The sequence below is a fragment of the Urocitellus parryii genome, chromosome 8, assembly GCF_045843805.1.
Source record: "Urocitellus parryii isolate mUroPar1 chromosome 8, mUroPar1.hap1, whole genome shotgun sequence".
Taxonomy (NCBI): domain Eukaryota; kingdom Metazoa; phylum Chordata; class Mammalia; order Rodentia; family Sciuridae; genus Urocitellus; species Urocitellus parryii.
The window spans coordinates 22,135,215-22,149,987 of record NC_135538.1 but is presented as its reverse complement, the minus strand read 5'-3'; the positions used below and the strand labels follow the sequence as shown (position 1 = coordinate 22,149,987).

Below are 14,773 nucleotides of genomic sequence, written 5' to 3'. Positions count from 1 at the left end.
ACACACAGTATCTTAAAAAAAACAACATTTAAATCCTTTTTAGTATTGCTATTTTAAGTCTGCTGTGCATGTTTTGAGGGATGAAGCAAATTAGCAATTATGTTGGTTTCACTGATTTTTCAGTAAATGCAGATGTAAGATCAATGAACTTAAGTTAAAAACCCTGTGGTCCTGATTTTGAATTGGAAATACAAGTATGACTGTATGATGTATTTTCTCTCTTCAAGTACATGTACATGTAAGTAGATAGACACACATTTGTCAATGTATTAGTTAGCTTTCTGTTGCTATAACAAAATACCTGAGACAATTTAAACTTACAAAAAGAAAAGTTTATTTTGGCTTATGGATTTGGAAGCTCCAGTCCAAGAGCAGGCAGACTCTTTGCTGTAGGCACCTGGTGGGAGTGTCATGGCAATGCCAGGAAGTATGTGGTGGGGCAAACTGTTTACTTCATAGCCAGGAAGCAAAAAGAATAACACTGGATGGGTTAGGGTCTCAAAATCCCCTTTGAGGACATAACCCCCGCCCACCAATAACCTTACAACCTTCCACTAGGCCCCACCTCCTAAAGGTTCTACCACCTCCCAGTAGTGCTATTCTGGGTACCAAGCCTTTAATTGATGGACTTCTGAAGGACTAAGCACCAACCAGCTTAGTCCATTGTAAAGGTTAGAAATAATGACCTACCCAGTAACAACAAATGTCCTTAATCAAAGATGTGGTCTCTAGCCACCATTTTCCATGACAAGGAACCAGGACTTTAAGAGATACAGATAATTTCATGTCTGAAGCAAAAACTGCATAGGATGAAATCAGAACAGGTTTTCTCATCAGAAATCAAGGAAGCTCTCAAAGATTAATGGGGTCACTTCAAAAAGATCCAGGAGTCTACCTAAATAACCCATTAGTGGTCAGAGATGGGAAATTTGAACATCATTAGAGATAATAACTACAGTGCACTAGATATCAAATATATGTGCAAATTTATGTGTTTATATGATATTTGAAACAAAAATCCCACCAGTTACCTTTGGAGGATTACAAGATATACTTTCTTGTTTGTAAAATGGTAAATAAGGGAAAGATATAAACATCCTTTCCTGATTGTCCTTCATGGTTTTATAGTACATGTATGCATATGCTTAGAAAGAAGAAAAAGAGTGAATGAATATATTCCAGTGAAAATGATTGTTATCATTGGTTCCTGGAATTATAATTGGTTTTTATTATATTTTGTGAGCTTTGTCTTCTTCAGTTATCTCTATTGTTTTTAATTTTAAAAATTGAATTCAAAGTTTTCTATTAGCTTATCTGGATTATTATTTTTATGTATTTCCTGATTTTTTTCCTTTAGGCCTTCAAACAAGCTAGAAATATGGGAGGATCTGAAGATAATAAGTAAGCCTATATATTCTCTCAGAACACATCCTTAAGCTATTTATAAGGGGAAATTTTTGTACTGCACTATATGAATAACTCTACCAGCCTCATATTGTCATGATTAAATAAAATAATACTCATAAAACAAATAGATCCATATCTGTTCATAAGAAGTACTTAGTGGATTTTAGTGATGGTGGTATTATTATTGTTCTAATTATAATGTGAAAACTCCTAAACTACATATGCCTATGTTAAGTACTGGTGTGTTTAACACTATATAGTAAGCCTATATGTGTTTAACACTATATTTTAAAGGGAGCTTTTACTCTAATCCAGTTAGGAACTTTACTTTGATATTGTATGCAAACCTTCATTGGCAAAAACAGAAAGAAAGAGCTTCCCTGGGTCCTATATATCTACCTATGTCTCAAAACTTCATATTAACAATTATTCCCGTATTTTTTGATCCATTCAACTAATCCTTAGCAATTGAATGATGTTTAAGCCTTGCCTGTTTTTAAAGAAGCCTTTCTAGTATCCTGTATTTCCTTTCAACTATTGCTTACTTTCCTTCTGACCAAAGATTTCTACATCCTCTTTCTTCACTTTCACTCACTCTTTGACACACTATAACCTGACTTCCACCCCTGTGTCTACCCAGGCAGATTTTATAGTCATCACTAGTAAGTCTGTGTTGCTAAATCCACTAGGACATCTTTTACCTGCTAGATCTCCCAGCAGCAGTCAACACTTCTACTCTCTCCTCTGTCATGAACATTCTGTGACATATGCTGCTGAGGTGTTTTCCTTTTCTTTTCTTTCCTCTACTCCTTTACTGGGCTGTTCCTACTTTGCCTGCCCTTGAAGGCCATAGTTTTTCCATGCCTAGCCACTTTCTCTTAGCTCTCTGGCTCCCTGGAAAACTCTTGAGTTTAGAGGCCGCTATTTTTAGTGCAATCTGTTCTTGTTTTCCTTTCTAAGTTTATATTGTATAGCTCTTTTATACAATATATTTTCATTGGTTATTACTTAAATTAGGAGCTTAACCTATATTACTTCTAAACAAGTTGTAAGGAGGTGAATTGAATATGAACTATTTAAATTGATATATTTTTATACTTGATACAGTTACAAATACATTTTTAAATTCATGTTATGAAAAAAATAGTGTTAGAGATGACTCAGGATTTTACACATTTGTTGATATCTTAATAACAATACCAAAGGATTTCTTTTCTCTCTGAAGGTTTCACAAGAAGTATCGTGGCTGTGTATAGTACTTGCATGCTGGTTGTTCTTTTGAGAGTCCAGTTAAACATAATTGGTGGATATATTTACTTGGATAATGCGGCTGTTGGCAAAAATGGCACAGTAAGTTTAATAGACTTAAATACATATTGCCCTTTCTCTTAGGAAGTTCAAAGTTTAGTTGGATATTATGTATTCTGATAACAGTTTTTATGAAAAATAACTTTGTATTAAATGAGATTATAAACTTTTGGCATTATGATTATTTTTCATCTTTTGAAAACAGACATTTTTGTATGTTAAAAAATATTTTCCCTGACATTCTAGATCCTGAAAATCTCAACTCAGATTGTACTGAAAATATTACTTACTAATAATAATTTAGATAATTTAACCTTATTTTTGTTTTGTACAGACAGTTCTTGCTCCCCCAGATGTCCAACAGCAATATTTATCAAGTATTCACCACCTCCTTGGAGATGGTAAGATTCTGACTTGTGACCTGTATATTAATTTCAGGTCACTTACTTGTATTTATTATTGAGGAATTCTTAATGTGAGCAAGATTTTTTAAACTTTGTTTTTCCTTTAATAGGCCTGACAGAATTGATCACTGTCATTAAACAAGCTGTGCAGAATATTTTAGGAAGGTAAGGCATTTTTTGACTTTTCAGACTCCCTGATTCTGACAAATAAAAGAAAAATTAAAATTGTTCTAGTGAAGCAGGTAACTTGATGAATGATGATATATGAAACACTGTGTAACCAGATACCAGCCCTGAGTATTGCATTGTAGAACCCTTTTTCTTCATCAGTATTAACCTGTTGATACTCAGGGGAAATATTTAACATTCATATTTATTTATTTCTTTGCAAATCAGAAATATTTGGGTCATGAAATAAAAGAAAAAAGCTTCCTTTAAAATCTGCCTAAAGCTTTTATCTCCCACTAACACTAATAAAATCTATAATTACAATAGGAATTTTCTTATTAATCTGCAGCAAGATTTTTTTCTTGGCTTTGTAGTAATGATCCTTAACTGGTGGCTGATTTATTAATCCATTCTAATTCATTCAGCAGTTTCAGGTTTGACCAGATGAAACAGATAGTAGCCTGTAAAGAAAAAAAATGTGTATGTGATGTGTTTCATAGTTTAAATTTAACTCAATTCTCTTTTCTTTGTTTCTAGTGTTTCTCTTAAATATTCTTTGTCCCTTTTGGACTTGGAGCAAAAAATAAAAGAAATCAGAACTCTTGTTGAACAAGATAAATCATCTTCTTGGATTAATAAAGATGGATCCAAGTCTTTATTATGCCATTATATGATGCCAGATGAAGAAACTCCATTAGCAGTTCAGGTGCTTAATTTATACCCATTTAACCAAACCAGCTATTCTGTATCTTCTAAATTTGTTACTGTCTCTTGAAATGTAAATGATTGAAAGATATAGTTCAATAATTTAAATAAAACTTGATTAATTTAGAAAACAAACTGTAAATACAGCTATTTTTTAGTTAGAATCACATATAATTTTAGATATTCAGCAAATTTTTGAGTAATATTTATGTGACAGACACTTATTTTATATGCTGCAGATATAAAATAAGGTAGACATGTTCATTTCACTTGGGAATTGAGAAGACAAATTCAGTTAGTGTGGCTAGACCTATTTCTGTAAGATCAAGTAGCAGAACCTAGAACAAGATCATGTGAGGACAAGATCATGCAAAGCTTTGTATGCCAAGGTAAACAGATTAAACTTCAATTTGCAGACAAAGAAATTTAAATTTTAATGAAGTTAAGTTCTACATTCAAATTTGCTTTTAAAATAACTAAAGGCAGCCAGGCTTGGTATTGTACACCTATAATCACAGCTGCTACGGAGGCTGAGGCAGGAGGATGGCAAATTCAATGCCAGTTTCAGCAACTTTCTAGGACCTTATCTTAAAATAAAAACTAAAAAGGGCTAGAGATGTAGCTCAGTGATAGATCACTCCTGGGTTCAATACCCAGTAGTGAAAAAAAAATAATAAGGGTAATGTGAAATGACCTGAAGGACGTTGTAGTTATCCAGTTGAAAAACAAAGCCTAATCTAACAAATTATCAACTATAGTGTTATTACACACTGTTGTGTCCTAAGCAATTGTTGTATAAAAGTCATTCATTGATTAGGAACAATAAAAGTGCCAAAGATTGTAGATTATGTAGTTCATTTTTAAATTAGTGTCTTTTTATGCATAAACTAGATTAAGCCAATTCTTTGCAATTGGAAGAATAATAACTCTAACCAACTAAAGCCTCTATGCCATACTTCAGCATGAAGGTACCATAGACTAGAATACTGTAATTTAATTGCCTGCCAGTTTGCCTTCCGTTAGAGACCCCAAAGATGACCTCTTTGAGTGCTAAGCAACATTCATGAGCAATTTTTTTTTTAAAAAAGTTGCAATCTACCATTTAAGGGAGACCTGTCACTTGAAATAGAGAGGCTAAACTGAGTAAGCAGGACAAGTGGTACAGAATTAATGGAAAACTTACTTACAGAATGGTCTCAAGGAGACATAGTAAGAGAATTTTAAAAGCTTTCTGGACTAGAAAACAATTTCCAAATTTTAAAATTCAGTAGTGGAACTAAAAAGAAAATGATCTAGAGGAACAGGTGAAGATCAGTAATGATGGATAAATCCTACTGAATTGAAAGAAAACCTGAAACTTCAGATTGAAAAACCACACGGAGCCTCAGGATAGACTGATGAAAAAGACACATTTCCTGATAAAATTTTTTAATGGTGAAAGAGAAAAAAAACCCCAAATCTCTGGAATATGAAAACCTATTTTTCATTGTCTATATATGCAAGAAATTCACCCAAGAAGGGCCAAATTAACAAGGATTTTATAAAGTATACTTTGACTCATGTTTTAAATACTACTTACCTGTGTACATTAACTGTTGTAGGTGTATTTGAGTTTGGTGAATTTTTTTTTTATCATTGATGTAACAAAGACTTTTAGACTTCTTGAACTCGTGAGTCTGTGAATGTGATTAGTTTCTTCATGAAACCAAGGTGATACATGAAATTCTGAAGTATGGCATTTTAATTTTACAGGCCTGTGGACTTTCTTCCAGAGATATTACTACTATTAAACTTCTCAATGAAACTAGAGACATGTTAGAAAGGTATGTAGACTGCATGTAACAGGGAAAATGGGCTTGTATTTTGGATGTGTGTAAGACCATTTATTTAGTTTTTCCTGAACACCATATTCAACATAATTTTGTATTAAAATTAAACTTTGGATCTATTTTCCTGCCTTCAGGTAGGATTTCCTACCTAACTGAGGGATTTTTTTTTAAGATACTCACCTTGGCCACCCACTCCCTTGGACTATAGATCCTTATGATATATTGATTGAGAGGTTAAAAGGTATATTCTGAAAATGCTTTCCAGGGTAATCTTAGTATACCCCAGCAATATAGAAATTCATTTCTTTCCTAAATTTAGTATTATTATTTGAATCACTTAAAAGTCAAAGTATTAAAAATGAAAAAGCACCAGAGTGTGCATTAGAAGACCATGTGACCTAGATTCAAAATTGGCTCCTTTACTTATTAGCTGTTCAATCTCAGTTTTGTTTTTCAAGCATTTTTTAAAATTATTTATTTATTCTAATTTGTTATACATGATGGCAGAATGCAATTCATTTCATATTACACATATAGAGCACAATTTTTCAAGTTACTGATTGTACACAAAGTATTTTCACACCGTTCGTGTCTTTATCCATTTACTTGCAAATGCCATAATTTTTTTCTCTTTTAATGCTGAGTAATGTTCCATTGTATATATATGCCAAAGTTTCCCTATCCACTCATCTACTGAAGGGCATCTAGGTTGGCTCCATAATTTAGCTATTGTGAATTGTGCTGCTATAAACATTGATATGTATGCGTCCCTGTAATATGCTATTTCTAAGACCTTTGGGTATAAACTGAGGAGTGGGGTAGCTGGGTCAAATGGCAATTCCATTCTAAGTTTTCCAAGGAATCTCCATACTGCTTTCCAAATTGGCTTCACTAATTTGCAGTCCCACCAGCAATGTATGAGTGTGCCTTTTTCTCCACATCCTCACCAACAACACCTATTGTTGTTTGTATTCTTAATAGCTGCCATTCTGACTGGAGTGAGATGAAATCTTAGAGTAGTTTTGATTTGCCTTTCTCTAATTGCTAAAGAGATGTTGAACATTTTTTCATATGTTTGTTGATTTATTGTATATACTCTGCCGAGAAGTGTCTGTTCAGTTCCTTGTCCCATTTATTGATTGGGTTATTTGGTTTTTGGGGTGTTAAGGTTTTTGAGTGCTTTCTGTATCCTAGAGATTAGTGCTCTATCTGATGTGCTTGTGGTAAAGATTTTTTCCCAGTTAGTAGACTCTGTATTCACTTCACTGATTGTTTCTTTTGCTGAGAAGAAGCTTTTTAGTTTGAATCCATCCGATTTATTGATTCTTGGTTTTAATTCTTGTGCTACAGGAGTCTTATTAAGAAAGTTGGGGTCTATTTTTTCTTCCATTAGGCACAAAGTCTCTGATTTAATTCCTAGGTCCTTGATCCACTTTGAGTTGAGTTTTGTGCATGATGAGAGACAGAGGTTTAATTTCATTTTGTTACATGTAGATTTCTAGTTTTCCCAGCACCATTTGTCGAAGAGGCTATCTTTTCTCCAATGTACGTTTTTGGCATCTTTGTGTAATATAAGATAACTATAGTTATGTGGGTTAGAATCTTTGTCTTCTATTCTATACCATTGGTCTACAGGTCTATTTTGGTTTCAAGCATATTTTTAATCACAGGTTCTAATAGACTTAAACTCCATGAGATTAGAAAATTGGGTCTTTTCGCTCATCAATGTATACTGTACTTTTAGAACAGTGCCTTGCATGTAATAGATACTCAATAAGTATTTACTTAACTGACCTAAAGTGATAGGAGAGGGAGAAATTGGTGTAGGAAATTAGAGTACTTTTAAGAACAAAGAACCTCAAATAGAAAAAAAAATGGGATTCAATACACTGTAAAAGGTTGCTAATTACCATGATTTGATCATTACAAACATTGTATACATTATTGAATCACATCACATCCATAAATATGTACAAAGACATGTCAGTAAAATTTTTTTTCTAAGGGATTGGTTTTAGGAGTCAGTGAGAGATAGCTAAGGATAGGCACAGAGGCATTTAAGTTGGTAGATGTGGTAGGACAAATATGTGGAAGTTCTCATTGCTTATTCTGTGGAGTAGGAAGCAAGGTCATTTCTTTTAAAAAAGCTATTCTCATTTATTTTATTGCCCAAATGAATGCAATCTAATCAGAAGAAAAATAAAAATTAATATTTTTGAGGACTTGTGCTCCAAACACTGTACTATGCCGCAGTCTTGGCTGGGCACAAGATTACGAGCCACTCACAGCTTTGTAGATTCAAACAGCAATTCTTTATTCCTGAACTCACACCGGCCTCCACACACGTTCAGGGGAAATCTCAAATCTGCCGCCGCCCAATTCACCTATTCCACGAGGCTTTTTTCCAAATACTTCTTTAATCTCAATGGGAACTCAGGCAGCAGGAACGCCCTATTCCCAGCAGCAATAAACTTAAACCTGAAACTTCCCTAAAACCACGTTGTCTTAAACCGGGAACGCCTTAAACTCAAGGAGCGGGATACTTCCTCAAACTGCAGGATACACCCTAAAACCTGATCAGCTCTAAACCCGGATCCGCCCTGGTCCTTGAGCAAGGTCACCTTACTAAAGCATACATGCAATGTCCCAGCGAATCTCCTCTAAGCAACATGGGGTACGCTGGCAAGGAAATTTCGATGCGTCAATCCTACTTGGCAATGGCCCTCAGCAGTACTATACTCCTTTACCTTTCCTAAATCATTTAATGCATTCCACTGTCATATATAAATAAAATAAATACATAAATAATTTTTAAAAATATGGGAATTATGGGAAAAATGCAGGTAGGTTCAGTTTTTATTTCTTGAATTTCTGTCCCCTTAATCATTTTTTTCTTCTTTTATTCCTATCATATTCCCTTTGAGGGCAAAATTAAGTTTACTACCTGACCAAGCAATTCCACTCCTAGATATCTATTGAAGAGAAGTTGAAACATATGTGCACACAAAAACTTAAGAAATTTCATAATAGAATTATTTTAAATGGACAAAAAGTGGAAACAATCTAGGTGCCCATCGACTGATGAATGAATAAATAGAATGTGATATATTTATGCAATGGAATTCTACTTAGCAACAAAAAGGAACAAACTATTGATACATGGCACAACATAGATGAACCCTAAAAACATCATGCTGGCCAGGTGTGACATGACCATGCACACCAGTATAACCGTAATCTCAGCAACTCAGGAGGCTGAAGAAGGGGGACTTCAAATTCCACACTAGCTTCAACAACTTACCAAAACTCTTATTTTCAAAATAAAAAATTAAAAGGGCTAGAGCTGTAGCATCATAGTAAAATATCCTGGGGTTTGAGCCCCACTACTGCAAAAAATTAGAAATAAGAAACCATCATGCTAAGTGAGAGAAGAGAGACACAAAAGACCACAATTTCCTAAGACTCTGTTTCCATGAAATGTCCAGAAAACTACAGAAACAAAAAGTAAATTTATGGTTACCTGTGGCCCGGGTTGGGATGGGGTTGTCTGCAACTGGACAAAAAAAGGTGAGAAAAATGATCTAAAATTGGATTGTAGTGATAGTTGTACAAATATGTAAATTTGTGAAAAATCAGTACTTAGTACATTTAAAATGAGTGAAATTTATAGTATCAAAGTTCTAACACATTAAAGTTTTTTTGAAAAGAGAAGAAATGGGAAAAATACATAGATATATATACACACACACTGATTTAAAAAGCGGTACTTACTTCACTAGGCATTTTCTAACTTTGATAGTATCCTTGTATAGTATTTTTTATATCAGAGTTGGGTAAGGTATGAAATCCATGTAATTAAAGGAGCCTGAATTAGGATTGAAAAATACCTGGATATGAATTTGACCTCCCCAGTTTACTAATTGCATTCCTTTGAGGGAGTTTCTCCATTCTTCATGTATCTTGTTTTTCATCTATACATGATAATAATATTTTCTATCTCATTGAATTTGGATGTTGTAGTAAAGCAAACCAATAATCTGTGACTGTGGAAGGATTCAAAAGTTTCCTTGAGAGAAGTAATAATTGTATTGCTATTTTTTTAAAAAATGTTGTATAAAGTGCTGATTTATAAAAAAATCTAGTGGAATGAATGAATATTGTCATCATGTTGTGCTAAATAATAATATCATTTTATGCTTATTTTTTTAAAGATTGGTTCCTTGATAAATTTTTAATGTTTCTGGCTGTAAAAACTAGATTGTAACTAGAAATGTTTGTGGCTTTCAAAGATAGCTACATAACTATTGAATTTGTTTCCTTTTCCATGGAGAATCTAAAAAGTAACATATACTTCTTATTTTATGTAGTCCAGATTTTAGTACAGTTTTGAATACCTGTTTAAATCGAGGTTTTAGTAGACTTCTAGACAACATGGCTGAGTTCTTTCGACCTACTGAACAGGACCTGCAACATAGCAACTCCATGAATAGGTAAGATGACATTTAAAAATGGTATCATACAAATGAATGGTCTTTAAAAATGGTGCTTTGGATACATTTATTTTTTGTCCCAGATGAAATCTTAGAGAATAAATTTGAGTACCTCATTTTTAACATATTAAACTTTTTGAACCAATGACTTCTTCATTAGTGGAAGTTCCTTCTAGATTCAATATTAGAACTTGCAGTTTTTCTAAAATTTTTGCCACTATATTGAAGTATTTAAGCTGTGAAACTGCCTTTCTATAAACCAAATTCCAGTTATAGTTTTTTTAACTTTTTAAGGCATAAAATGATAATGTACTTAAATTTAAATGTGTTCTCCAATATTATTCTGGTATTGTAAGCCATTGTTGGTTTACATAATTCAATACTTTTACTGGGCATTCTTGTTGTAGATTCTCATTTAATGAATTTTCTCCTTGTATTATAATTATCTTATTACAACTATCTCTAAAAATTGAGATCATTATAATTCAAGGAGAAAATTCATTTTATGATAGGATTGGTATTATTTAGTTAGTTCAATGTTAGTAATGTTAATTATACCTGTTATTTACATTGTGGATCCTTTATCAGCTCAAGATGAACACCTTTGGTCTCATTTTAGGATCTACACTCTTCCAGGAGCTCTGTTTTTGCAGATGTTTATGTCACATTCAGATATAAGGGTACCAAATCAATGATGACTCTAAAGTGTCCCACTAAAATTTGAGGAAACAATAACTGATAAACAATATGTACAGTGTCCAGTTTAATTTTAAAATATCTATATATGACAAGACATTGTTTACCCACTTCTATTAAACCCTTCTTTATTGTACAGCAAAGAATAATTTGCCATTAACATTGAGAATTTGGAATACTTAGAGCCATAAACTTTATTTTCTGAAACAATTTGAATATGATCCTCAAACCTTTTTTTGGCAGTTCTTTTAAGTTACATTAAAAATATTTAGCTCAAGGCCAATCCTGTATTTGAAAATCAAGATACTCAGTTAATACTGGTAAAAAAAAAAAACTGTAGTTAATAAAATTTGAGTATAATCTGAACTTAGCAAAGTATTAGTTATTTCCCAAGTGGTGGTAAAGAGTGGTAATAGTTGTTTTAACATGAACAAAAGCTTTATCTTATACTAAATAATTACAAAAATTAGACTGCAACATCATCAGCCCTTGATAGTCTTATCATTTTCTGAACACATAGAGTGCTTACTGTCTATACTTTCATGCACAACCTACATGCACCACTTTGAAGTTTTATTCCTCAGTTAAATTTTGAGTCTCCTCTAAAAAAAAAGAGATCATCTTATACCCTTTCATATCTCTGCATGTATATACTGGGACCTCAGATATTTCCTATTTTTCTATTTCAGAAAATAACCAACTTTATAATCTATATGTAACACTTAGAAACATTTACATCATGCATACTATCATCACTATTATTGAACATGTTGTGGAAGTTCTAGTCATTATAGTAAATGAAGAAAAAAATAAAATTTTCAAATTGGCAAAGAAAAAATGTATCATTATTTATGTATTATGTATTATGATTAATATTTCACATCTCTGGAGATAGTCAACTGAAAATGATGCAAACTAATAAAGGTTTTAGATATATAAAGTATATGCATAATGCTTTATATATTATGTATACATATATATTAATATATATATATATATACAATGGATATTTAAAATGAAAAGCTTACCTATCACCAGTAGTGCTCAATAGAAACTATAATGAATAAGATAGGACTAAAAGGAAAACTATAGATTTTCAAGGGATGAATATAGATATAAGAATTCTTAATAAAATATTAGCAAATGAAATCCAGAAATATATGGTGGCCAAAACCTTTTCTGTTTGCTAGTGTGATGATAGATATTCTTCAGAACATATCTCATAGAATTCTTAAAGTAACATTAGGAAATAGGTGCTGGTATTTTTCTCATTTTCCAAGTGAGAAGACTGACACAAAAAAGTTAAATAACTTCAGGTCAAAAATCTAGGAAGTGGTAAAGGCAGATGTTCAATAACTTCTGTTGAATATCAGAGCCCAGAATTTTAATTATTCTGCAACTAGGACTAAATAAGGTTTATTTTAAGAATGAGAAGAGGGTCAAAACATTAGTAAAGCTTTTACAATAAACTATAAAATTAATAGGACAAAAGAACAACATCACTGTTGCTGAAAAGGCATTCAATAAAGCCTTTTGAATAATCAATTATTGATAAAACCTCTTATCATAAATAAAAAGTATGTTTATAAAAATAAAAGAGCTTGGGTGTGGCTCAGCGGTAGAGTGCTTTCCTCACACCTGTTAGGCCCTGGGTTTGATCATCAGCACCGCATAAAAATAAATAAATAAAATAAAGTTATTGTGCAACTACAACTAAAAAATAAATATTAAGAAAAGAAAATTTGAAATCAAGAGCAAATATATTTAATAGTGAAACACCAGAATGATTTTCATCACATTCAGAAACAATATAAAGATGGTCAGTATTGATATATTTACTCAGCATCATTCTTTTATTCTAACTAATATAGGAAGGCTACGACAAGATCACTTTTTTGAAGACAAAATTGAGGAAAGCCATTGATTTTTTTATATATTTATCTTGGAAATAGACAGCTTACCAACTGTTGTTACTAATCTAATAAACTATTAATTGACTCTTGATTTTCTAAGTTAAATTTGTGTAATCTTTTAAAATAATACAAGTTTTGGAAAGAGAGAGGAATGACTATTGTTATTTGAAGGTGACATGATTTTAAACTTAGAAAACCAAGAGAATTAACTAAAAATTATAAAATTATTCTCCTGGACTTAGTCAAAGTACTAGACTAAAACCCCATTGGGGATTGGAGGATATCGCTTTGTTAATAGTAAGCCTGGACAAATGATAATACAGATGATCTGGAAAAACACTGGGCTGAGACTATTTAAGAATTATTGAAAAAGTAGAGCAGTGAATTTGCTTTTCCTGTAGAATACATAAAGTGTTAATTATTAAGATAATATGTTACACATAAAAGAATAGCTAAATTAGCAGAATACAATATAAATTCCAGACATAGGCCCTAGGTTCAATCCCCAGCATAAGGGGAAGGGTTAGGAGGAGAAGGGAGGAGAAAAGAAAAGAAAAGAATGTTTAGGATTATGGAGAGATCGGATATCAACAAGGATAATGCCCAGGTTTTCTACTTACATTGCCAGATAGATAATGATGTAGTTCAGAATAGGGGCAAAAAACATTCAACTTTGATAGTAATTAAAAGAAATACAGACTTATAACATTTTCACTTTTCATAGATAGAAAGATTAAAGAAAACAGTACCCAATGTGGAAATAAGGCCTGATGGAGCAAGCCTATTTATATACTGCTGAGGAAGCAGAGGGCATTTGGCAGTGTTCACAATAAATCTTAAAAGCATTAATACTGTTTGACCATGTTTATACAGAATTATTTATGTTAAGAAAATCAAGACAAATACTTAAATGACCCCAACTTTAAGAAGCTGATGATGAAAATTCTCATAGCTAGAGAATGGATTACCATGCAATCATTAAAAAAAAAAATCAGACCAAAATTTTAGAACTTTTTAAAAGATAGAAAAATGCTCATAACAAAAAATTAAAAACAATATTTTCAAGTAGTTAAGAGTTTTGTATTAAAAAAAAAAGCTATGTGTAAAAATTACCAGAAAAACTATCCATGAATTCAATTGGTTGTCATTTCCAGGTGGTAGACTTATGGTTGGACTTGATTTTTCTTTTAATATATTTCTGTATGTATTCTTCTATGAGTGAATGTTACTTTTTAATTAAAATGTTAAATGACTATGAGATGATTTCAGAAAATAATCACTATGATGATTTTTCAGTCTTTCTAGTGTCAGCCTGCCTTTAGCTAAGATAATTCCAATAGTAAATGGACAGATCCACTCAGTTTGCAGTGAAACTCCTAGTCATTTTGTTCAGGTAAGAACAAACTTGGGGATACTATTGAACACAAATTATATTCATGACATAATCATGTTTTCTAACATAAAATTGCATTATCCACTGTAATATACGTTCAAAATAACACAAAACCTGGAATCATGTGTAGAGTGTGGTGGAATACCCCATGAGAGCAATAATGTATCACAGAACATTTATAAGGTTCCCCGTGTTATAGTCCAAACACCTGTTGGACTCCCTTTTAGACCAGATATATTCTAGGGGTCAGTTGAATTTATACAGCATTAATGGTTTGCATGAAGCTGTCCTTGTAAGAAAATTGAGCCTTGAGGCAAATCAGTGATCCAGTTGCTCAGGGTTTGAAGAAAACTAAAAGAAATTTCATGGACACGCATTTTAGTAATTAATGAAATACAACTGTTAATAGTGCATCAGTCTGGTCACTAAAAGCTGCATAAACAATGAGTTATTTAAATTT

The 14,773-nt window shown here is 32.3% G+C and overlaps 1 protein-coding gene across 1 annotated transcript in view; it reads left to right on the top strand.

Annotated features, from left to right (window-relative positions):
• Nucleotides 1-14,773, top strand: part of Pex3 (peroxisomal biogenesis factor 3) — a 39,666-nt gene that overhangs the window by 17,384 nt on the left and 7,509 nt on the right. The window contains exons 4-11 of the mRNA XM_026397598.2: nt 1,358-1,401; nt 2,633-2,757; nt 3,050-3,116; nt 3,230-3,284; nt 3,825-3,993; nt 5,745-5,815; nt 10,189-10,311; nt 14,217-14,313. Of these exons, the coding sequence (XP_026253383.1) occupies nt 1,358-1,401; nt 2,633-2,757; nt 3,050-3,116; nt 3,230-3,284; nt 3,825-3,993; nt 5,745-5,815; nt 10,189-10,311; nt 14,217-14,313 (751 nt within the window). The remainder of the gene's footprint in view (nt 1-1,357; nt 1,402-2,632; nt 2,758-3,049; nt 3,117-3,229; nt 3,285-3,824; nt 3,994-5,744; nt 5,816-10,188; nt 10,312-14,216; nt 14,314-14,773) is intronic.